General features: G+C 36.1%; 1 protein-coding gene across 4 annotated transcripts in view; it reads right to left on the bottom strand.

The window, feature by feature from the left end:
• The window catches only part of PTEN (phosphatase and tensin homolog), an 86,284-nt gene that overhangs the window by 8,653 nt on the left and 51,297 nt on the right, over positions 1–26,334 (bottom strand). For 3 of the 4 annotated variants that reach the window (XR_004385662.1, XM_032883031.1, XM_032883029.1), the window contains 4 exons: positions 25,180–25,224; positions 19,473–19,516; positions 17,390–17,628; positions 3,170–3,311 (listed from right to left, as the gene is read on the bottom strand). Coding sequence is in view for 3 of the 4 variants with exons in the window: in XM_032883031.1 (XP_032738922.1) it covers positions 3,170–3,311; positions 17,390–17,628; positions 19,473–19,516; positions 25,180–25,224 (470 nt within the window). In the remaining variant the exon portion in view is untranslated. The remainder of the gene's footprint in view (positions 1–3,169; positions 3,312–17,389; positions 17,629–19,472; positions 19,517–25,179; positions 25,225–26,334) is intronic. The other variant, XM_032883028.1, reaches the window with a different exon arrangement.

The raw sequence follows: 26,334 nt of genomic DNA, 5'->3' as shown, positions 1-26,334 counted from the left end.
AGTTTTAATAAAAATAAGTGGAAAAGATTTCCTCAAATCACTACAGAAAATCATTTCATTTACAATACGAATTCCCCATCTTAGATCTTCAAGAGCTAACTTATCAGAAGTCCAACATCAGTGCAGTTCTGCTGACTTCTAAGACACAAGTCAAGTATTTTCTCTTTGATACGACTGACTGTGTTCTAAAGAAATGACAAGTCAATACCTGGTCAACAAAAATCAGGATTAAACTGTTTTGACATATGCCTACTGACAGAAAATCATACTGATCATCTTTTACTAACGTTTTAACCCTTTCAGATGTGAAGAGTATAGTAACTTTTCCTTTATTTAGGAATATTAGGACAATAATTCAGTAAGAAAACAGCTGCTGACCCCTGACAACTTTGCAAAAACTACTTCATTTTCCTCACGGGTCCCAACCTTCCCCCTGAACCCAAACTCACAACTCACCAGGTCTCGCAGTCCTCCCACTCTGTTTCCCTAAGCCTTCCCAACCTCTAGCCCAATACCATATTTACACAGAAGGCTAATTAACTACTATGTCTGTTGCCTGATGCTTCCCAAAATACCAGATCTAGCTCTCACCTAAGATTCAAACCCACACTTTCAAGAACCCACTGAGGATCTTCATATAAACAGCTCACCTTAACCTGACCAAAACAGGTTTAAAAACAAAAAACATTCATGTTTCCCAAGTCTCAGTGAGATTCGTTTCTCCTTCTCCCCTCTTCTGTGAATTATTCATGTGGCCAGAATCAAACTGACAAAATATTTAGATATAAAAGGGAAAGGAGATTTGACTGCCTTAGCAAAGCACATCTGGCTCATAGCAAGTCCCGTAACTGGATTCCTTTCCACCACTGGTTCCCCATCGTGCAATCACCACTTCCTACCCAGCCAGACTTAAAACAGAGCCTAAGCCTCTCAACCTGTCACTGATGCAACAGCACCTATCAAATCAAGTCTAACATCCCCATTTAGGCTCCTCTGACAGCTGGCCACACATGCCATCCTACATGCCTCTGGGTCCAGCTCATGTCCTGCTATTGTACTTTGAGTCACACCTGCAGTACTTCCTTCAGTTTTAATGCCAATATAAAAGGTACACTTTCTCTACTATTCAAGGAAGAGCTGGACTTCCTCTGTGAAACCATTTGACAACCCCTAAAACTTTTATTTTTCTGAATACACCATTTATAATTTATACATATAACCTCCCATTCAATTATGTTTACTTTTAATACAGCTTCATTACATAGTATGAAACCAGAGGGCATAAATGGAGAAAATTAGTAAAGATGAAAAGTTTTCAGCAGTCAGTAATTTGAAAGTTTAAATGTAATAGTGAAAAAAGACAAGAACAAAACAAAAATCCACCAGAACATTGCAGGCAGAGCAGAACTGTCAGGTTTTTACTAGAGAAGCCAATGAAAACAAATTACACTAGATAGGTGGATTATTGAACTGAATGTTCTCTTTCTCTTATTCTCTCCCTAATATGTTATACCCTCCTTTTGGCCCTTACACCTGCTATTTATCCTATAGGAAGAGCAGGAATGTTTTCTTCCTTTTTCCTTCTCCTCTATGAACGTGTTAAGTTCCTGTGTCAGTCACCTCTGACAGTCCAATGCCTTGCATTTAGAACTTTTTTATCACAGACTCTATTACTTGTGTTAACGCAGAGTTGACACTCAATGTGCCATTAGTTTCAGGTGTACAACACAGTTGATTCCACAGGTTTACACACCGTGCTGCGCTCCCCACCAGCGGAACCACCGCCTGTCTCCACAGAGCACTGCCACGGTGCTTGGCCTTTGCTGTACAGAGATGACTACAGCCATCAGTGAGGTCTCCCATCGTGCTTTGCTAAGGCAATCAAATCAGTGAGCCTATATCACACTCTATTAATAAATCTGTGGCCTATGATAAAGGTGTCCAGCTCTAAGAATACAGGAAAGGTACGATGAAGGTGATAACACCTAACTGAGAAAGACAAACACTACCAAGAAATTAATTTCCTCAGTACAGGTTAATTTAGAGATAGAAATTTTTTAATTACATAAATATTTTCAAGAAGCAAAACTCAAAACTAAAAACGAAAACCACTAACAAATTACAAAACCTCACTGAAATATTATTAGAGGTATTCAAAGAAATACTGTAGTAGTTTCTTATCTACAAACTACAAAACTGCTCTCTAAATAAATGAAACATATTTCTTAAACATGAAAACATGACTGATCACTGCCAAGGCAGTTACAGAAAAAAAGCATCAACAGTCTGATCTTTTACTGGGCTGGATAATACTTCCACCCACGCATTCTCTCTTGACTAACTGCTTGGGTCTGGGTATTCAGTATTAAGGCTCCTATCAGTCTAACTAAGAACTCCAGCCAAAACTAGCAGAGGAGCAGACCAGGGTCAGGATGACTGAGGGAGGCTCACAGAGGCTAGGGTAAGAGAAATCAATCAATGGGAGGCAGACATCACCGACATGAACTCTGTTTAGTACATACCTAGAAATTTTCAGATTTTGAAATGTCTTCATCTTATTGACAAGCAAACATAAAGACAGGTAGAGTGTGCCTGAGGTTATACAATCTAGCAATGACAGAGCTAACAAAACTGTCACTGGATCTTGGATCTAAACCCAGGTTGTCTCTAATGCTCCACACACTCTGACTCAACCCTATTCACGCAACATATTTCAGCAGGTCACCACGTCTTATAACTTTTTCTTTTCCTTTCTATTGTCCCTGTCACCATTACTACCAATATCTAGTCTTCCTAAGATACGAAGGAACTGGTCCCTGCCCCCACACAGGGAACTAATGAATCCCACTGCTACTCGGATGCTGGATCTCTACTGGGATAGGTTTTTTAGTCATCTGGTCACAGATTAAGCTGCATTTGGTAGATGCAGCAAAGAATGTTTCTTTCATAAATACACTTTGGCATCTAAGACATTAAAACCCATTGCTGGCCTCCTTAGCCCAAAGAGCTGAACAACGGAGCTACTTACTTAGTTTGGATACTTCAGAAATATATACCCCTATGTACATTTTAAGTGTGGTAAATTTCTTTCTAGATTTCTACATAAACGTCTAGATATGTCCAGAAAAGTGTTCCAGTACATGGAGGGATGAGAATTTAGAGCACTTACTGCAAGTTCCGCCACTGAACATTGGAATAGTTTCAAACATCATCTTGTGAAACAACAGTGCCACTGGTCTATAATCCAGATGATTCTTTAACAGGTAGCTATAATAATACACATAGCGCCTCTGACTGGGAATAGTTACTCCCTGGTGGACAGAAAAAAAAAAAAGAAAAGAAAAAGAAAAGCCAAATTCAAAAGAAAAATTCCATTACAGTTATTTTACTAAATTGTTACGATAACTGGGTTGTACCCACTGAAGACCATATATACATTAGATATTTGACCTTAAATGATTAATATTTAAATCTAGTTCAACAAGAGTAAATCAGAGCAACATCAGTACAAAGGAAATATCAGAATAACTTTTCTCCCTTAAAATTATCATAATCCCCTCATTTATTCAATGGTCACCACAATGCTCCAACCCATGAACCCAATAAGATAAGGCCTCTGCAGTTCCAAAATACGTGTCAAAGGCACCTGCACTACAGCTGTGCTCCCGATACACAGGAAATTTATGGACTTTTATTGAACACACAACTCCTCAAAAGCTTGGTTACTTATTTTTTTAGGTAAAAGCATATCAGAATCAGCAGAACACATAAAGGCATAGTGCCTTTAAGAGACAGAAATAGCAGCAGCAAAAAATGATGCCCTGAGACCCCCAATAAGAACAGGAATATGTGGCTGGGATAAATGTATGCAAGAATTCTCTAACAGAGGGACTTAGGAGATGTCCCCGAGCCACATACATCTCTCTGTAGAAGAAACCATGGATATACATAATGTTTGAGAAAATTTAAGTATTACAAATGCTAAATATATATAATTCATGTTCTATTTTTTAAAAAAGTTACCTAAAGAAAAAAATCTAGTGTGTGCAGCCATGCAATTCATTAATGCTGCTGAATAAATGAGGGCTGAGGTCTCCTTTCCTAGGACGTATATAACTTCAGGAAAATTCAGGCATTTAACTTAGAAAAAGAAGGCAAATAGTAACAGGAAGACATCTGATAGTTACAAGTGACTTGCAGAAAACTTAAAAGTATATTCAAGAGAAGAAAGAATTTGTAATATTTTTAGGTTATTATTGGCATCCGAATCTCCCCATTTGTTAAACACTCGGGACATAAATGCTTTTCTTCCCTCTGAATAAAGTATAAAGTATGTTAATATGAATTTAAAGACAAATACACAGAATGGCAGGTAAACAGGTATTCACTCTAGTATTTTCAGGTTTGTTTAAAAAAATTAGCATGATTTAATTACAATTAAAAAATATACAGAATGTCAAAAAAAATGGATAAAAGCCATTTCAAAGAAGGACAGATGACTTAAGATTCTGGCTATAGTGCAAAGACCAGAATTTAAAAGCTAATGGTCAAAACATCAACTCTGAATGGTTTCCTCAGGAAAATGAAGACAATTAATACCTCCCCTGTCTTCATGGGATTCTTATGAGGAGTAAACACTACGTGTAGTTACACAAAAGCCTGCTAAACCTACAAATGTTACACAAATCCTAATTAGCAGTTTTAGAAATCCTATCTACATTTGAAGTATAATTTTGGAAGAACTGGAATTTTGGTTTTCTGTATTTTCTTAAACAGTAGTAAAATACTATTACTGTGAAAAGCTCCTGTAAAAAACTAATGTTAAAAAATCATTAATAAAAAGTGTTTAAACTTACAATGGTTTACTGTATTACATTACTTAAATGCTACTTCAGTAAACAACTTATCATTCATATTTATCAAGATAAGACACAGAATTGTAAAGCAAGGTGGGGGGAATATAGCAGATGGATGATGGCTGGGCAGGAAGGAATCTTTTTTGAACCATGTGAATTTAAGATTTAGTCTAAAAACTAAACAAAATTAAATTCAAAAAATCAAATCAATGGGAGTGTAGAAGACGACCAAGCTGTCAAGTTATTTGTTGGGATTCAATGCAATGATAGATGATTTCTTCCTCTTTAGCTTCTTGGTATAAGTTTGTATGAATAATTAAAAGGTTTTCAAAGATTTAATTTTTTTCAAGTAGCAAGTGACTAGCAGCACATGTACAATGCAGCTTTTTATATAGTTGAGTTAATAACGCTTACCAAAAGGGCAAGGCAAATGTATAGAGGAAGAACATATGAATCTACTAGATGTCAAGAATGGACGAATAATTTGTGTGTAAATATGAGCTAAACAAAATTACTGACACAATTCAAAGAAAAACATTGAAAGGCACAATTTAACTTAATTAATTCTTTTACTATCAAATTATGCATAATTCAGCTTCTGTAGCTTAACTTTGCAATTCCTACCTAGCAGCATGCTCAAATTCAATGCAGTCAGATTAGCAGAAATAATGGAGTTGAAAGCCTCAAATATGTACCAACCATGGGCATTAGTGTGTCCTTCTGTCTAGTCACATCTCTCATGGCCACAATGCACACTTACTCAAATTTAATTAATGGTACAATGAACCATACTGTAATGTAGATTTTGAAATAAAATGAATACAATGTCCATAATAAATTGACAATGAAATTTATAACACTTCAAATATATTATTTCCTGAATGCATATGCTGAAAACAATGGTTTACATGCATGTTTTACCTATAGCATTTTGACTATAAAGACAAATCTCGTTTAAAATCTAAGAAATGAAAATTTTAATGATCTTCAAAAATTTATTTTACATATATGAAAAGAGGGCTGAACTTCGAAGCTCTTGGAGATTAAAAAATAACTATGTGTTTTTAATATTTCCATTTTCATTTAAATTAACCAAGAACGTTTAAGTTAACTGGTCTGTAACTATATCCCCAAAGTATCCACCCTCTACCACCAATGATTCTTCTTTTCTACTCTAAATGTGAAGAAAATTACTTGTATTCTTGACCTTTATTTCCCAAAGGTAACTTTTAAACATTCTAATCTCAGCTAAACTTGGCATTCTCCAGGGTTGCCTTTACACCACATTCCTGGCCATCATCGCAGAAGACCACCATTGCTTCTTCGATTCCCTGATGTTCACAGACCTAGAGGAGTGCCTGCAAAGATGTGTCATGTTCCTCCCAAGGTCTACTGCCTTTACTCAGTCTCACCTACGACTCTGAATCTCTATCATTCCATACGTCATTCTTCTGAAACACACTTATTAAACTGAGTGATGATTTCAGCACTCTGTTCAACCCACCTTTCTATCCTGTCCTAGACATCACCCTCAATGAATGTAACTCCTACTTTACTGGGAACCCTGGGGTCACCCAGTGTGGCACTCTTAGAATTCTCTTGTCCCATCTTAAAATTTTCTCATATTCTCTGATTTTTTATAAAACTGACTGCATGTTTATCTAGGTTCCATTTTGGTAAGTGCTCTATTAATTATTCCCTCTCTGGCATTTGTCTTTGTTTCACCTGTCTCCTCCTAATAAACAGCTCGGGTAATCCTTGTCCTTTATCCAAAGCAATTCACGGGCTAAAAATGCACACTCTCCCCAAATCTATTATCTTTCTCAAATTGTCACCCTTCTTCTCTATATAAACTCTCAAAGGTAAGCCTCTGCTCCTTACTCCATAGGAAACTGTTTTCATAAGGTTGATTTCTTAATGGTAAGTAGTTCTTAAATGTCACTAACAGTCATTTCCTACTATTTTCTTAATCCCATCCTATATCATTTTTCATTGCCATTTTGAAAATTCTCTGCCTCTATCCTAGAACACACTCTTGAAAGTTTTCTCCTAACCTTACAGGGTAAGAGAAAACTAGCTTACCTCTTTCCCTAAGAGTAAGCCTACCTCGAAAATCTGATCTGAGCGAGCCCCTCTTTGGCAATCCTCTCTGTCTCAGTAGTTTTATTATCAATCTTATACATTAACTCCAAAACCTGTGTCTCTCAATACTTTATTCCCAACTCCCAGTCCAGAACTTCTAATACTTAGCTAGGCATTTCTACCCGGAAATTTCAGAAGCACTTTAAACACAACATATCCAAAAACTGAAGCTTTCCTATTTTTGCAGGACCAACCTCTGTTATTTATATTAATGATATATACTATTTTCCCCAGCGCTCAAAGCTCAAAACCTCTTCTAATACCACCACTGCTACTGTTTATTGAACTGTTACAATGTTCTTTGCATTGTTCTAAGTACTTTCATAAGTATAATTTAGTACTCATGAAGTGGGTATTATCAGTAACACCATCTTATAGACGAGGTAAGGTACCATCTCTTGTAAGTAATGGAACTAAGTTTCACCCTAGTACTCCAACTCCACAGTTTATAGTCAATTGCTGATGCTGCCATCTTCTTCCTGCTAGAGTAAAGGAAACAATCTGAGAGGGAGTAGTGATCTACACAGAGCTATAAAAGAGGAATAAGGAAATCCCAGAACTATAGCAAAGGCCCAGGCCACAGAGTAAAGGCAAAGATTGATCAGCAGACCAACTACCCAGCATCTACGCACAGTACCTACATACAGAGAGACACAGACACACACACACAAACACACACACACACACACTGTCCACACAACATGGAAAGCACACCAGTGGTTCAGTTCCTTTAGGATACTCTTAGTAGACTTCTACACATCTATTCAGAGTCAAAATCCAGACTTTGTGACATACCTCTCAAAATACCAGTTCTAGCTTTCTGTGGCCATTCTAGTTCAATCACCTCCTACAATTTTGCAATAGTCAAATGAATACCAGCCTCTGATTGATCTATTCTCCAATCTATTTTTACACCTACCCTTTGATTAACTTCATGAAAGTGTCAGATGAATCACACTAACAATTTAAAATGCTAAATGGTTTCCCAGTAACTATCCAAATAAGAAAATTTATCACAGATTATATAAATCCATTAACAACAGAAAAATACAACCCATCCTCTTTTCTACTCTTACCTCACACAACTCCCCTGAATGTGCTTTTATTTTTGGTCAAACCAAAGTACTTAATTTCTCCATGCTATACTTGCTGCTTTTTAAAATATGCTATCTTTACCAGATTAAGGACATTAATCTGCAAGCAGTCATCTGGGAAGTTTTACGTATCTTCTAACACCTAGACCAACTCAGATAACAGAATTATTCAGTATTTCCAGGTTTGATAGCACCACCTGAAATAGAATTCAGATTAGGTACATGTTGAGGGCTTCTACACATTTTCATTCTTGGATGGTCTGTTCAAATTTTGGATTTCACCTTGAAGCAATGATGTTCATTGAAAATTGCTTATTTCCCACTGAAATATTCAAATTCATTAGCGGGGACCTAAATATAATTTTTTGGTCCCTCCACAGTGTAGTTCTATCACCTTTCTCAAACTTAATGTATAATTTGTGTTTCCCCTTTTTTCTCAAAAAGAACTTTAAAAGAGATGTATTGGTTTTATTGGCAATTTCATACAGTGTTTGAAATGATTAGTTCAAAAGGTTTACTGTCTGCTAATTCACAACTTATATTTTCATCTTTATTAATCCCTCTCTCCTATTGGTTATTATCTTAGTAATCTCTAAAATACATTTGTATTTCCTCATTGACCCCAAATTATTTAAGTAACTAGTTTTAAATTTCCAAATAGCTGATTTGACTTGATTAAACATTTTTTAAAAATCTCTAGCTGGAGGTGCCTATGTGACTCCGTTAGTCAGTTAAGCATCCAACTCTTGGTTTTGACTCAGGTCATATCTCAGGGTCATGAGATCGAGCCCCACATAGGGCTCCAGGCTCAGTGCAGAGTCTGCTTGAGATTCCTTCTGCTCCTCTCCCTCTTGCACACTCTCTCTCCCACACACAAATAAATAAAATCTTTAAAAACAGGGAAAAAAACCAAAGTTATACATTTAAGAAAATCTCTAGCTGTACTGAATTATAATCAAGGAATGGGGTTTATATATTTCTACCTGGAGATGAGATTTTCTTTGTAGGTGGCCTAATGAATTATCAATCTTGATAACTATTGTGTGGATGACAAAAAAAGAAAAAAGACAGATCTTATGGGCCATTTTTCATTCTACTATTCAATCCATCTACATATCTTCTTATTTTGTACCTTCTTGATCTTCAAGTATATTAAAGATTCCTATTATTGTTGTTTTGCCATCAGTTTTTTCTTCATTTCTTTCAGCTTTTCTTACTGCATTTGATGTTACGTTTAGCATGTAAGAATTCATACCTGCTAACTCTTCATTGTGGAGTGCACCCTGTGTTAATATAAAATGACATTCCTGATCTAGTTTTACACATTCTGTTGTAAATGTACTGATAATGATATCCTGTCATCTGCTCTTGAAATTTACATTTGCCCGATGTATCTTTAATGAACCGCTTATTTTTCTAACCTGAGCTGTTTTATGTAAGTCTCTTGTATATAACTAATCTCTTAAAGAACAGAAACTTAGAAGTCGAGATTAAACACATCTTTCAAACCTAGGATATTATCATGGTACTTCCAGGCCAGAATCCCAACCGGGATACCACAATACAAGCTACGCAATGTTTTGCTCATATTCTGTGCCTAAGTACCTTCAGATCATCTTCTCTAAGATGAAGTCACAATCTAGATTCCGCAGTCAAAAAAGGAATTTTCTACTTCAGTAAACTTTCCACTGGCACTTTTAAACTCAGAAATAATGTGTTTTAAAATAACAGTGTTTTCTTGAAGCTTGAAAACTTATGTTTCAGAATCCTCACAAGGTTGTTACAGGAAAGCAACTCAAAGAAGGAAGGAATATAGCTCTTTAGGAATGGTTACTATTGCGATGACACCATATGGCAGGAGTTTTGTTATGAAGCTAAGTGCTGGGCATTGTACATATGACCCTAATACCACCACACTTTGTAAGACAAACACTGTCACCTCTATTTCAAGGGTGAGAAAACAGTCCTGGGGCACATGATTATCCTGTTCAAAACTTGGACCTGAACCTAAATGTGACTCTGATCCTAGAACTTCATCTTCCGATGTTCTGGGTTTTACTAAGAGCACACAAATGAACAAGGTGATATGAAAGAAGTCGTGACCTGTTTGAGCACTATTTTTCCCAACTATGAAGAGCCTCCACAAAGTTTACAGTATCACAGAGCTCCAGCTCCTTGGAACTACTTGTGAGTAACGTATCAACAGTAGTGCTGCACGAATCACAGATCTCTCTGAATAGTACGAAGCAGACAAGGGGCACAGGTCTCTCTGCACAGCATCCCTTCCCCTTTGGAAAAGCTATCACTCCCCCTGCAGTTCAATGGAGGTGGGATGGGATCTATTCTTCAGCATCAGATACATGTCCCAAGCCTCTGGCCAGAATGTTCAGTTCAGGGATGGGTACATGCCCTAATCAAGGTATATCAGAACCTAATCTAGGAATATTCACTCAAACTATAGCTCTCTTCCTCCTGTAGTTGCTAAAGTAGCCAGGATGTAACACCAGAGTCGCCAGGAGTCATACCTTGCTATTATTTGCAAGGAGACCGCCTGAAAAGAAAGCACATACAGAGCAAAGGAGAGAGCGGAGAGAAAGATTACAACACCTATTAAGCATCTAAGTCCAGGCCAGAGCTTTTAAAGTTATATAAGCCAATATAAAGGTCCCCTTGGGTTTACACTCTTTGAGTTGGGCTTCTGTGAGTAGATATTGAGAGAATTCTAATATATTATAATATAGCTACTTCTTTTTTTCTTTTTTAAGTTTCTATTTCTACTTTGGGGATCAAAATAATACAGAAGTATAATTTGGACAGAAGAACACAGTACTGTAGAAAGAATACTAGATTTGAGGTTAGGAGACCATTTTAAATAACATTACACAGACAGATGAAATGACCTAGGAGAGACTGATCTTTACAGATTTATTTGATCATTTATATTAGAACAGGTCTTAACTAAATCATTGTTAAAATCCTTCAAGGTATAAAAACCTTATAATTTTATGAATGTATAGATTGTATGACAGGCTTAAATACCATGTATTAGTGGAACACAGTTTAGCCCAAAAGAATTAATATGTTAAAAAAATAAGAATGTTGTATAGGAGTTTTGTTTTGTTTTTACTAAAAATGAGAACAATGAGAGTTTAAGTGAAGGGAAAAATTAGAAAATTTTTTTATGTTATCATATGGAGAAATTTAGTAGCTAGAAAAAAGTAAGCTGACTATACAATCAGAGGACATAAAAATTCATTCCTCAGAGAAACCAGAAAACTTCCTCTTCATGGGATCACTTAGAATAAAGTTAATACTTATTATTTCTAGGAAGTTTAAGTCTTCATTACAGATAAGGTAATGAACTCATGTACAGAGATCATAATATATATGAATTTTGTCTCTAATAATTGCTTTGAAAGCAAAACAAAAAAAGAAATCAAAAGCTCAAATATTTTTTCCTAAAAGATTAATCAAAGAAAATAAAGATTAATGCGTACTTTACCTGCCACCATTCTAGAAGGGGGAAAAAAACGGAAAGAGAGAGGAGTAGCAGAAATTCTGGATGGGTTTGTCATGTAACTAAAGTTTGCCTCTGAATTCAGAAATTTGGGGAATCTTTCCAAAATACATACTTACCAGTATTAGTAGGATGCTTTAACACTTATTCATAGTTTACAATAAATGCTGTGAGTTAATTCTCATTCTGATACATAAGTGTTAAGTGCAGACAGTGTGAAGCACAGGACTAGACAGGCACCTGCCCTGGGTTAACCTGCACCAGGCTCTCCTGTGGGGCAGAACAGGGAGCTGCTGACAGCCTGTTTCACTCATGAAGAAAAAGGACCAAATCTGAAAAGGAATTACTCTTAGGGAAGTGTAACACAGGTTTCTTCTCAATTATTGAATAAAAGAAGGACTCTTCTTTCCGTCAAGCAGCTATCCTGCTCTGGGAAATACGTTTCTTTAGAGGAGGTATCAGTTGTACTTTGAATTCTCGGCAACACTCAAAGCCTCAAGCACTATTTGGGCATCACTAACACAATGGCACACTGTAGGGTCAACGGGCACCCACCACTCTGCCTTTTAATTTGCACCGAGTCCACTGAGGGAAGCTGAGGGAATGACAACACTGCACCAGATTAGTTTGAGGAGAGTCCCTGCCCAGTCCACAAATTCTTCACTAAAACATGCCAACTGGGTCTTCTTTCTCCATAACAAATAGGGGTTGGGTAGGGGGAGAGAAAGGGAGAAAAGGGAGAAGGGGGAAGAAGGAGGGAAGAGGAGAAGAAACAATATCCTCCCATAAAAATGTCACCAGAACACAACTTTCTTCTTAATGCTTCCCTACAACTGAAATTAAGGATACAGGCAAAGTCACATTAAAGACAGTTTTAATAAAATTAATGCTATATAAGCTGAAAAATTGACAAAATATATGTATCTCCTGTAATAATGGTTCACAGTTACAAAAATACAAATCTATACATTCAACCTAAAAGGAAATACTGGCAAGAAGATAAATTTTTAGTAGGTGTTTCAAGAATAAAACTACTCTGGATAATCAATTATATTTACTATAAGATACTTCCCTGGAAGAATTCCACAGTTGAATGACAACAGCTTTACCATGTTCGGCTTAGCTCATTTCTCATGATGAAACTGTACTTATTAAAGGCTAAAAACAGATTATTTCACTAGCACCCTAACCATTAGGTAAACGTCTGATATGTCTGCAAATTGTTGGACAATTAAATTTCAAAGATTTAAAGGAAGCCTTCAGCATTATATTTATAAGACTAACAACTTCAAGCTGCCTTTATCTGTACTTAGGTCAGGGGCCACCAAATTCCAAAGCATCAGTAAAAAAGGGTATAAACTGAGGAGCCTTGTCAAAACAGGCCCATTTTGGGACAGCTTGTCCCCATAGAGATTAATTCTGAACAGCCTCAAAATTCTTTTGCAGTTCCAGGATTCAACAACGTTCAGGGTACTCAAATTTTACTCTAAATGCTATCATTAACTGTTTGAATCATCTTAATCAAAGCACTTCACCTTTCTGGGCCTCCGTTTTATCATTTTTAAAGTAAGAAAAATTCCTGCAAAAAAAGGCTCATAATCTTATGCCCAAAATCTTTATCTCTTTAATCTAGCTTTCTAACACTGTTTCAACATAAAATGCAAATGGAACCATGCAAATGGAACAGAGCTTCATCAACAGCATCTGCTCATAAATTTCTTTTTGCCTTTTTAAATATATACAGAAGTAAAGGTAGGAGCACATTTAGGATACTGCTTTAGACCACAGCTGTGACTAATTCATCCAAAAATGGTCTGGGTATATTGATTAATCATGAACTAAGCACGACAGATCTCAATGATTTATTTTGACTCCAAGATGCTAAAAGTGATCAATTTTGGCTAAATTACTTAACTCTGAATCTCGATATAATGTAATAGCTAAGCATAACAATTTTACTGAGGATACCCTTGACAGTACACACAGAACTCCATTCTCTGTTAGCCTGTTACCTTCCAACTGGGGGAGATTCAAACACGTAAGAGAAGAGAGCTGTGTGCCTGGAGCATTTCTGCTGATAATGGAGGGATGTTCACGTTCTACAGTATACTGTATTTTATTTTCACAAACACTTCTCTTGCTATCTTTTCACTCAGACCCCTATTTCACAACACTATCCCTTGGGCCTTGCCAGTTTACTAAGTCTCTCTTCATCTTTACAGAGCAAGAGAACTGACAATATTTTCAGATTGTAAGGAATACAGTATTTTCCCAATGATAAATTAAAACATGTCTTCACTTTTTCATTATGAAGACTTCTCCTGGATCTAACTTAAACTGTTTAAGCATCCTTGGGTTTTACTTGTATCCCTGAATATGATGTGAAAGACTATCCCAAGTGCTTCTTACATGGCTGGTTCTCACGATCATAAGCATTTAGCCAACTTTCACACAGGGTAGGTATGTGTGTGGGTGAGTGTGCAGAAGAGGGGGAAAGAGAGCACATGTAAGAGCACAGCTTGGTTAGAAAAGGTTAGACTACTACAAGAACCTTTAATTACCCTCCAACTCAAAATCCTGAACAAAGCACTCTACAAGTCTACTGGTTGTAATGCCAAACAAACAAAAAAGTTGCAGTTCAATGTGGTGAAGACAAATACTTCAGAGATGGTCAAACGTGTTTGTAGCTTGCAAAAGAAAAGTTAAAACTGTTGCAGTATCTCTAGCAAACAAATCTGTCCACTCCCAGAAAAACTGACCTCTTTTTCTAAGACTATGAAGCAGGTCATAAGAGGACTGGAAATACCACTTCCCTTCAGTATATGATAATGACTTCTCGGGTTAGCCAGCTACCCGGTTAGCCAGCTACTGGTTTTCATTAAGTACACACATGGTAACACAATCAAAGAATAATACTTATTTTGGAGTCCTCTTTGGAAACTTTGGGGGAACATTAACATTTTCAAAATGCCCCCAAAAAACCTTCCCCTCAAGAAATCTCAGCATTATCTAGGCAGATAGTACACCTTAACACCTGGCAAAACATCTGGCTTTGTTGCTTGGGTAAAGACAGCGCTCTCCACATCACTGTGACACTCACTGCTGTGTTCATCACTGTGCACGGGGTAAAAGACTAGCTCCACCCTGGGAGAAATTCTAGCCATTGATGGGGAAGCAGCCTGCTCTAGCAGTGCCAAGCCTCGAATCACAGCTGTACAAGAGGACGTTTCATGAAAAATCTACTGCTATGAAAATTGCCAAATTCAGGAAAGCCAAGACATTCAATCAAGGGCTTCTCAAGAGGTTTTGTCAAGAAATGGGAGCAATTATGAAATGCTTTTCTACCCATAAGTTCACTGGTTTCAGAAGGCAAAATTCTACAGCCAGGATTTTAAAATGCAGTCAAATGGATAAAATACAAACTCGTTTACACAGTTTAATTCTTTAACCTTAAAACTAAAAATGTGAAGTCATAATCCTTCCCTTCCTAACACAGTGTTATGCCAGGATCTTGGCAAAAATGATCTCATTAACCAAGGCAAAGAAAATGATGCAACATTAATTTTTCTGAAGACTTAGAGAATTCTTAATTTTTTGATACAAGCCTACTTTCATCTGACAAAATAATCTACATATTTCATTTGCTCTTTCATTCTTTCGTGAGATAGCATTTTAAGCACTTATTTTCACCAAAAACAAAGTCAAAATTGATTGGATATCAAAGATGACAAAGAAGTTGTCAAGTCAAAGACAATGGCATAATTTTAATGTATTATTTATAATCTAAATATTAGCAGCCCTTTCATAAAACTTCCTATTGGCAGAACCAAAGTTTAATTCTGATTAATCTGTAACCATTTAGATTTCATCATTAACCTCAAAAAGCCACTGCTTTTTCCATATAAAAAGGGGACACTGGGGCGCCTGGGTGGCTCAGTAAGTTAAGCCTCTGCCTTCGGCTCAGGTCATGATCTCAGGGTCCTAGGATCGAGCTCCACATCAGGCTCTCTGCTCAGCGGGAAGCCTGCTTCCCCCTCTCTCTTTGCCTACTTGTGATCTGTCAAATAAAAAAAATCTTAAAAATGAATAAATAAATAAAAATTAAAAGGAGACATAATTCTTATGAAGACTCCTTTTATTTTCCACATTAAAAAATCTGTGTAATTAAAAACTATAAGCAAAATTTTATGTTCATGTATATCATGTACATTTTTAGTGAGAGACTATAGCTTTCATCGTATTTTTAGAACATATGTCACATAAATCCTTTAAGAGCCATGAGCTTAAATCTAGTGTTCTGGCTCCATAATACACAGCTTCTCTACTTTTATTTGAAATTCTTTTGATTTCTTTCCCACAACTACATACAGTGTCTACTGTTCATCAACCCTGCTTGCTCTAAACTTCTACCACTGCTTCAGCTACTGTACTTTGATTTGACCGTTTCTCTGTCATTTTCTTCCCATTCATTCTCTTTCCCCTGTGCTGCCCTGGACTTATTCACTTAAGTGTAGAACAATTTACCTTTTATATTTTTAATCAGTAACAGCAACTGTTTCCCTCTAGATGATGAAAAAAATGAACCAAAGTAAACATCTCAGGCCTTCCACTCGAGAATTCACTCCACTACTATCATCCCAGGACATACACAACTTATAAAGAAATGTAAGGCAATCTACTATAATGAATATTTACTAAAATCAAGCACTAACATAAGATTCCGTTTCATAAACTATCACCAATACACAACACTCTGGCATCTTTAGAAGTAATTTTTAAAAATCACAAAGATAAATAAAACAAGAAATGAGGAAGGAGAAAAGGAGCCAGGAATCAATATAATCACCAGCTAAAATAGCAGAAGTAATCATGTTTCTGTTTTGAAGTTGAATTAAAAAGAAATCAGCTTAGGGGCGCCTGGATGGCTCAGTCAGTTAAACGTGGGACTCCTGACCTCAGTTCAGATCTTGATCTCAGGGTCACGAGTTCAAAGCCCACACTAAAAATTAAAGGAAGGCAGGCAGGCAGGCAGGCAAGCAACTTAAACTGGAAGAGAACCTTCCTGATTGTAAATGTTATTAAAACTAGAATAAATTTCTTCATAAAGTTGTAACGTCTCCCTCAGGAGAGTTCTTTCTCTAGGTGAGTTTCTCCCTCTATCTGGAGCGGTTTGGGTTTTTCCTTCTCAGAGACAGAGAAATGTACAAAATCTCTCTGTAAGAAACATAAACATATTTTGTCACATTTACCATCCAAAGAAATGAATCTCTTAGAAATTATTATGAAAGTTCTCCCAAGTTTATGTTCTCCCCTCAAACATACTACACAGATTAAGTTAGAACCTTTGACTAATCTTAATTATAACTATATTCATGAATATTCATATCAAAGAATAATTTTCATGTACTTATAAAAGATCACACTTCAGTAGGAAATGGCATCCAAGTTATTACCCAAAGACATCTTACTCTCAAGCAAGGTTCAGAAATACCAAGCTTACTTTTGTTCAACGTACTGCTTCTTTAAATGCTCTGCCAGGATTTTATAAGACCAAATATGCCATACAGTTAATGGATAAGATTTACTAGCATGATATGAAAATGCCAGCATGAACCGAAAAATTGATTCAGTCATTTGCTCATACAACAGTTAAGGTAGTAACAGATTTAAATGTTTAGAATAAAGAAATAAGGGCTACCAACCATCTTTTTAAAAAACTGTTTTCTAACAAATGCTCAGATCAAGGAAGAAGAAAGAAAAATACATCAAATATAACTTACCTTTTTGTCTCTGGTCCTTACTTCCCCATAGAAATCTAGGGCCTCTTGTGCCTTTAAAAATTTGCCCCGATGTAATAAATATGCACAAATCATTACACCAGTTCGTCCCTTTCCAGCTTTACAGTGAATTGCTGCAACATGATTGTCATCTTCACTTAGCCATTGGTCAAGATCTTCACAAAAGGGTTTGATAAGTTCTAGCTGTGGTGGATTATGGTCTTCAAAAGGATACTGTGCAACTGTGGTAAAAGGATAACCTCAGAATTAGAAAAAAAAAAAAGTCTTTCCCGAATTGTTTATTAAAGTAAGTTAACTTTATAAATGTTGCATATAAGCTTAATAGATGTTTAAAAGAAAAACTGAACTCCAGAGAAAAATAATTTGCTGCCTGATAATTTACCAATATTTGAATAGAAAATAGTATCTCAATTCTTAAACCTACCCACTAGACAGAGAGGCTGAGCATTATTTTCTCCACTTAATGAAAGAGGAAACTTTGTTATGGAGAGGTAGCAGAAGTCAACATGTCAGAGGGAGAGGCAAACTCAAAATGAAATGTCACGTAGGCAGGTTTCCTGTCAGGGCTCTCAATGCGTTTTCTGACAAAAGGAGTCGTAATATTTATAATATTACATCACCACAAAACATATATTCCAGAGAAGATATAAATTACCAATCAATCAACAATGGAAAGGACTGATTTTTATATTTCATATAATAAAAATGCTAAGCATGTTATTTAAAGATGGTCTTGCAAATGTTAGTGTTGTATACTACACATGATTTTAAAGGCATTTATAAAAGAAGATGAAAAAAAACTACTTATAAAAATGTATACAGTTGTAGTAAAGTGTATCTAATGAAGTTTCAGATCTTTTCACTTGAGTTATAAAAACCCAAAGTTTCTCTTTGCTTAAAGTCAGAGGAGTTTTGTCGATGTGTTTTTTAAGTTGCTCAGAAACAGGAGTTCAACTATATCACTATTAAATTTTTTCTTATTGGTCCCTGCCTCAGCAGTTCCATTCTACTAAAACCCTTACAAATCCTGACTGACATCTAATGTACATAATTGTCCTCTGTGTCATCTGAATATGTTAGTAATATGCCTTCTATCTTCAGTCACGTCATCACTAATGTGGAACGGGATTCAGTGTGTCAGGTGAGTGGTCCTGGAAGACGACGATGACCATTACAGGGAGTCGCTGGGATGCTTTCACCTAGGCCTCAGCGTTCCATCTTCATCTCCCCACTGGCACACAAAACAGCCAGGAAACTGTTAAACGTCTATTTAAAGCTAGATAAATGTTGACTAAAACACGCTTTGCCTAGTAAGCAGTAGCTTAAATTCACGAAAAAGGAAAAATTCTTAGTGGATCTGTACTGGCTCTCACCACTAGCACTTCTGAATTCTCAAACCAGCTGTTTGAACATCCGATCTAGATTGTCAGAAAGGATCCAAGGCAAACACATCAACATGGAGCGCATGGACTCCACCCTCTCTTTCTATCATGGTAGCATCTACCAAGCTTCTTCACTCTCCAGGTCTCTCATGGCTCAAGGGGTTCCACAAACAAAGAGGGAAGGTTTTTGGGAGACCTCAGAAAAATTCACTATGCCTGGAGAAGAACTCATTTAATGCAGCTCCTGCTCCCACCTGTCAGGCTCCTCTTATCCACATGTGTCATAAGCTTTTGCCCCTTTTAGGTCACGGCTCCACGGAGTTACTCAGTTGCTCTGCTTTGCTCTTCCTATAATCCCTTACTATTAGACCAAATGCCTCCAACAGTAGATATAACCCTCTCTTCCTCTCTTTATTTTATGGTTAGTCTAGAAACTTTTCCTAATTCTTACAGTCAACCCTGCATTTTAGTATTACTACTAGTACTGGCAGGTTTATATGGTAACAGTTCCCTAAAACACAAAAGCAAAATTAAATTTTTCCGAATTGTCTAAGACCATCTTTAAGATAAATATTTACATCACTTAATAATTGAGCTTATTCACTACTGCTATGACAATAAGATGTGGGCTATTGGTTTTAAGTTATATAACAGAAATACATTTCACGGCAGTTAATACCTACCTCTGCAGTTAAATTTGGCGGTATCATAATGTCTTTCAGCACACCTAAAAGAAAAGTTTAAATGTGATCTAAAGTTATCTTTTGCACTGGCAAAAAACAAAGTATAGTAACACACATTTCCTGAACTTTTATACTGTACCAGGCATCATGCTGTTTTGTATTAACTACTTCTTTCAATCCTAATAATCCTATGAAGTAGGTAGTGTCATTATCCCCATTTTACTATTAAGAAAACTGATGTTAGGTGTTATGCACTTATGGCTTCCATTACTTGCTCACAAAACCTGTGATGCTGCTCAGGCACACACCCCCCACCCAGCTGCACGTGTACCCGGAAACTTCCTGCATGCTGAGGGAGTGTATGTTTGACTTCACCAAGTATGTACAAACACCTAATGAGTTACAGTACTGTCTTTACCCCAGAGTTGAACATACATTCGTTTTTTCGAACTACTATTTAAAAAGATAAATTTTTAAAATCGTAAAATTATAAGGGCAAAGAAAAAGATTTTTTAAAAAAGTGAATGACACTAATCTACTCAAAAACAACAGTTACTAAAAAATTTTCAAGCCAGACTTTTCTAACAAAGGTCATCTTTGTCAAAAATCTTTCAGGTTACGAGTTTTAATTAGTCTCAGAGTAATGAAGGAGTAAGAAGTAAAATAAATACAGAGTAGTAAAATGTTAACTCTAAATTACTTAGAGCATACTAAAATTTGTCTCTTTAATAGTAGTGACATGTCTGTCATCATGCACTGGTTTACTCATGGTTAATAAGTGTATTAACAAACATTAATAAGGCTCTGAAAGGGATCCCACACTTTAATTTGTGGTCAGCAAAATTATGGTAACTACAGCTACTAACCAAATGAGATTTTTTAAAATTATTTAAAATAAAAACTTAGCGTTTTAAAACAAGTCAAGGTCATTGTACAATCCCTTCCTCTCCAATTCTGAAATCCCAAAAGTCTGAAACATCTAACATTTTCTGTTAAACTTATGACAGGCTCAATTGTGGCAGCATCCGATCTGAGTTTATGACACAGTGTGCACTCTTTAACTAATACACTTAAAAGTAAAGAGTCAAACACTTCATGGTAGGGACTGCTCCAGACCCCAGAGGAGTGTTATGTAATATTTATAAGTATATGCTTCCATGTTATCTTTCTGCAAAGGGAAAAATTCTGAATGCTGAGACACAACTGGCCCTAAGAGTTTCAATATGTGATTGTGGACATGTATTTCACATTTAAGAAATCCTAAAGATATCTGTATGGTTCCTCTACTTTAAATGGTTTTAAATCCTAATACACATGAAAGTTGAACTAATTATAAGCAAATCAGAATCCACTATTTTCTAAATGGTCAGACCTGAAATAAATCAACTTTCCCCCTTTTTCGCATATAATATATTGAGTTTTGCTCAAAAAAAAAATCATTTAGTAATGCCATATGCATATTTATGTACCCTTGCTAAATAATTTCATACTCACTCCTATGCAAAACATGACAGGTAAGAGGAAGACTGACCAAGATAATAGTCACATTTTACACTATCTTCAGTACAGATTAAAGAAGAGGTCTGGTAAATAGTGAAGAATCCGTAACAGAATATTTTATAAAAACTCATGTAAAGATAGGACTTAAAAGGTGAGGGACAAGGAGCAGGCTAGGAAACAAAGTTCTAAGAAGTTGGTCTCATGGCAGCATAACAGAAAAATCAACATTTTGAGTTTCACGCAGCTTTAGTCCTCTAAAATTCTCCTGCTTTTTCAGGAGCTCACACATTTGGTTTGACAAGTACTGCTTAAGACTACCATGTCTACCACATGTACACAACCTTACAAAGGAGTTTCCATGCTTTTTAATTCATAGTCACACCCATATAATAATAGAAAATACAATCTCCATCTTATATATGAGAAAGCTAAGATTTAGAAGAGCCAGGACTCAAGCCCAGGACCTCTGGTTACAAAAGTCAAACTTTTTCCAACACAGCTCCATACTTCTTCCACTTACAATACAAAATAGAGAACAGCTTCAAAAACAAAAGCAATAACAAATTCTACTCAAAATCAGCCTTCCTATTAGAGCAGTATTTGGCATAAAAGACAGAACCAACAAAAAACGACCATGAAAACATGAAAAGATTATGAAAATCTCTACAGGTATCGATGCAGTGGATGAAGAGTATGTGAGAACATACACCAGGGCCTGTAGTGATGAAGTGATCTGGAGGAGGGGTTGCTAGAATAAGAATGATGACTCTCTTCTTTAATTAAGACCTTCTCCAATACCCGTGCATACGCGCACACACACTTGCATGTGTGCACACCCAATTCCTTATAACTTTTGTGTGGTATGTTAGTTGATAAGTCCCTCAACAAACCACAACTGAAGATACAGAAATGGAAAATGGGATTTGACTGAGACAAGTAGTAGGTAAATCTGACTATTTACACTTCCTTAAAATTAAAATTCAACTTAAAAGATATCATTTTTTAAAATCCTCACCTTATATTGGCTTATATGAGACAACAGAGATGAAGAAGCATTGAAAGAGTTTCTAATGAAGGGGTTGACAGAAAGTGAAGGAAGAGATAAGACTAACAGGAAAAGCTTCCAGACAAGTGAGACTTGCCAAAGCATTAGCGAAGTATACAGGTCTCTAACTCTCTTCAACATCACTATCACTAGCTTACAAAAGAAACCTTAACAGATAAAAATTAACAACAGGTAAAGGTTCATCACCAAATGATAGAGAGCTGTGTGTCAAATAGAATACACGATGAAACAGAGTAAACCTTTTAAAAACAAGTATCCAGTGAACAGTTAAGGTCCTCAAAGGCAAGAAGTGTATTATGCCTCTATCCCCGTCATCCTCCCTCCTCCTCTTACCCTCACCAGCCTACAGGTATACAGAGGAACATAGAAACATGAAATCCACACATCTGCCCAAAACAAATTCACTTAGCATCATCATACCCAAATTTGATTAACGATATGAAGCTAATTTTGCCCTTTCTTAAAATAATTTATTGAACGCTTGATAATATAGAGATATAAACAGATTCAATTATTAAGAAGTCCATATTAAGAACTGTTCTTCATCCGCACATCACAATTGCCATAAAAAGTTTAATATACCATTAAATACATGTACATCTAGTGGCAATATTTTAAGTCCTTTTAGTGTATATATTTGCAAAGACATACATCACATAGAATTAACATCCCAAAAATAAAAGAAAGAAAAGAGAAACAGCTGCTGCTTGCCAGACTCACTTACCCAGAGCCAGAAATACAAATAAGGGTAGAGAGAAGGTGAGAATAAAAAGTGACATCAGATATCAAAACATGCTACAACCTGGTAGTTCTAGAAACTTCTGAAGTAAAATTTGGGGAGGTTAAAACAAATGACAACAAAACCAGAAAGGAAGACTGGCATCGACGGTGGGTGGTCTGCTACCATATGTACCCATGTGACCTTGTTCAACTCACTTAACTTCTCTAGGCCTCAGATTCCCCACCTGTAAAATGAGAAGGTTGGACTAAATGATCTCTTTCAGATACTTTCCAGTTCTGAAAGTCTGTGACTCCATCAAATGGACTGGGGAAGGGGAGTTGAAATATATATACCAAAAGCTACACTCAACTAACAAAGAGACAGTTCATTAACTCTGGGATCCAATGTTTAGAAACACAAAAGTAAAAGGGCAGCCAAGTTCCCAGACTAGCTCCCCATGCCACCTATAACCATAATAATGTTAAGTGAGCCACAGTACTGACAGTGCAAGCCTAGGTCCTAAAATTCTGGAAGCAGGAAGCCATTGAATACAGGAATGAAAAGAATTTCCTTCCTTTTCTTTGGATATAATGTTAAACTCAAATAAAATTTTGAAAAAGGCAGAATCTGTCTTTGGTATCTTTCTACCTTCCTTCTGGGATTCTAAACGCCTAATCTTAAGAGTCTAAACCTGAACTGACTTACTTAATGGACTGCAGCTTGTGACACTTCTTGTTCTGTGCTTTTTTTTTTTTTTTAACTCAGCTTCTGAATCTAGTTATTCAAAAGTATAAAGCTTTGTGGTTTTTATTTTCCTCCACTGAAGCATTCTGGCATCTGCAACAAGGCTTGTTGTTACAGGAGGTTAATCAGGACGAGAGGAAGATCTATGCACAGATCATGTGTAAGCTGGGGCCCACCTACACGCCAAGTCTCTGCAGCACCTTTGTCTTTCACCTTGTTACCTGTCACCCCACACCCTCCACACCCCACCCCCGAATCTGACCATAATGGATTATCTGCCATACTCTAAACCCCACCATGCCAACCCTTCTTCCATGCCAACCTCTGCCTGCAATGCCATGCTCCCCACCCGGAGGTCTCCAGGAGAGCCTCAGCGGATTCCTTCACCCCAGCTCAAAAATGCCCTTCTTTATGAAAACTTGCCTAGAGGATACAAGTCCTATTTCCACTGTTCTCCACACAGCTCTCTTCTCTACAAGTTACCTCTTCTGCAATACTATGTCTACTTATCACCTTAGACTATAAAAACTACCAGAGACTGAAATGGTATCTTATTCACCTCTGTACCGCCAGCAAGTTTTACAAGGTCTAATATGTGGCAAAATCAGCATAAATGTTTGCTTCTTTGTGAATCCGAGGAAATTAATGAAAACTCACTAGGAGAAACAATAATGATGTCTACTTTACTCTCAAGTCTTCTGAGGTCTTATCGCTCAATTAAAGACAGATCACTAAATTAAAGATAGAAAAGCAACATCCTATAAGCCAACAAAGCACATAGAATCTTTCATCCTTTCTGGTGACGATTTAAATGCCCACTGAAGGCAGAAAAGAATCTTGCTCTTACATTTGAGAAATAAATTCTACAGAAACTATGACAATCAGGAAATGTAACTACAGATTAAAATTTTTTCTCTTGCATAATTTACAGACATCACAGAGGAAAAATAAAAACCAAGGAGAAAAATAACACATTTCATATACCATTTTTTAAAAGGTAGAAAATGGGTCAGTATTTTGGGAAGGAATAATAGTCTTCAAGGGCAAAAATGATAAAATATTTTCTTCCCATTTTTCTTTTGTTCTTTTTTTCCTTTTCACATCCCTACTGACAAAGTCAAAAAGAAAAACAAAAGGTTAAAGATAAGATAAACTAGCTGTAACACCAAGCGGGCAATCCTTACATCCCTGCCCCAAACAACAGAAACCACCCAACTCAACAATTTTAGGTAACTTATTTATGTTATATACAATTGGAGAATAACCTAAAAGCTGTTTCAATTGAATAACCTAAAGACACAGAATAAACAGAACCACACCCACTCTGAAGCACACCTCCATGGAAGAGGTTATTAAAGCTTTAAGAGAAAAGCTCTGCTGTGAATTACACTGCAAGTCACCACAAGGCTACTGGCTCAAAGATGGGCTAGATGCCAAGTCATTTAAACCAGATCAAGTAAAGTGAATGTGTGCCAACATTGTTTTGACCTCATCACTATGCTTTCTGAATGACCTAACAATGCTCTTAATCAAACGTCTTGGACTAATTGTTTTAGGAACACAATTCTGTTAAAATATATCATTAACTCTACCTGATTCTAACAAGGAAATAACTTTCACTTAAGAGTTATTTTTTAGAAGATATTTGCAAGCATACAAATAAAAAACATACTTACAGATTGTATATCTTGTAATGGTTTTTATGCTTTGAATCCAAAAACCTTAAAACAAAACAAACAAACAAAAAGCCACCATTAACAAAAATGAGCTAACATTTGAAATTACATTTATACTATTGAGAAAACCTAAAAGACAGATTCCATTTTTCCTAATCTCAAGCACCATTTAAGAAAAATAAACAAATTCCAATAAATATTCCCTTCATGGGTTTAAATTAATAATCAGGTCATTCTTAATTATTACATTACACAGATTTATACAATCTGAAGTAAAGCCAGAGCTTTTCACAGAATAAATATTTTCATCTCTCTTCTCTATGAGGTTGAATATTAAATAAGTTATTTAAAAGGCAGCATTAGCACTTAGCTTAAGTTCATCTAGCTCATTTAGATGTGAGAAAAATAGACATGTGTAATCAAGTAATCTTAAAAATAACATGAAAATTCAGCCATCATTTTCTTTCAAAGAAACTTTCCATATCTGAAAGATGCAAGTAGTAACTATTAACTCCATACAAAGTTTATTAAGTATTTTCACATATATATTCTCAGTTGATGCTCACAGACATCTGATAGACAGAACTTATATTTTACAAACAAGGAAAGTAAGAGAGAAATTATAAAACTCACCCAAAGTCATACAGCTAATAAGCCAAAGAATCAAAACCAAAGACCTCTCCCTCCAAACAATTACAAAACTAAACAAGAGCAAAAACCAACCAACCAAACAAACCTAAACAAGAGCAACAATTACAGCCAATAAAAGCACTTGCCATGTGTTTTTACCACATGTATGTACTTTATGTATATACATTCATTTACCCTTAGGAGGTAGATAATAAGGGGAGAGAGTTTAGAAAAGTGTAAGCTGAGGAAACAGCAGGATAAACAGAATAAAAAAACAAAGGGAAAACAAGTAAGAAGATTTAAAGTCGAGGAGTTTCAACTTATGAGTTCTAGAGAAAAGAACAGAAAACACAAGGAGAAGAAATCCGAGATAATAATTCAAGAATAATACCCCAAACTGAAGGACAGGAGTTTCCCAAATCAAAGGATACAATGAGTATTCAGCAAAAGTGATGAAAATAGTCCCAAATACAGCATATATAGCTCAGTGAAATTTCTGAATACTGAAAAGATGAACATAGGACC

Source organism: Lontra canadensis, unplaced genomic scaffold, assembly GCF_010015895.1.
Source record: "Lontra canadensis isolate GAN:19392208 unplaced genomic scaffold, GSC_riverotter_1.0 scaffold85, whole genome shotgun sequence".
Taxonomy (NCBI): domain Eukaryota; kingdom Metazoa; phylum Chordata; class Mammalia; order Carnivora; family Mustelidae; genus Lontra; species Lontra canadensis.
This window is presented reverse-complemented; position numbering and strand designations above follow the sequence as displayed.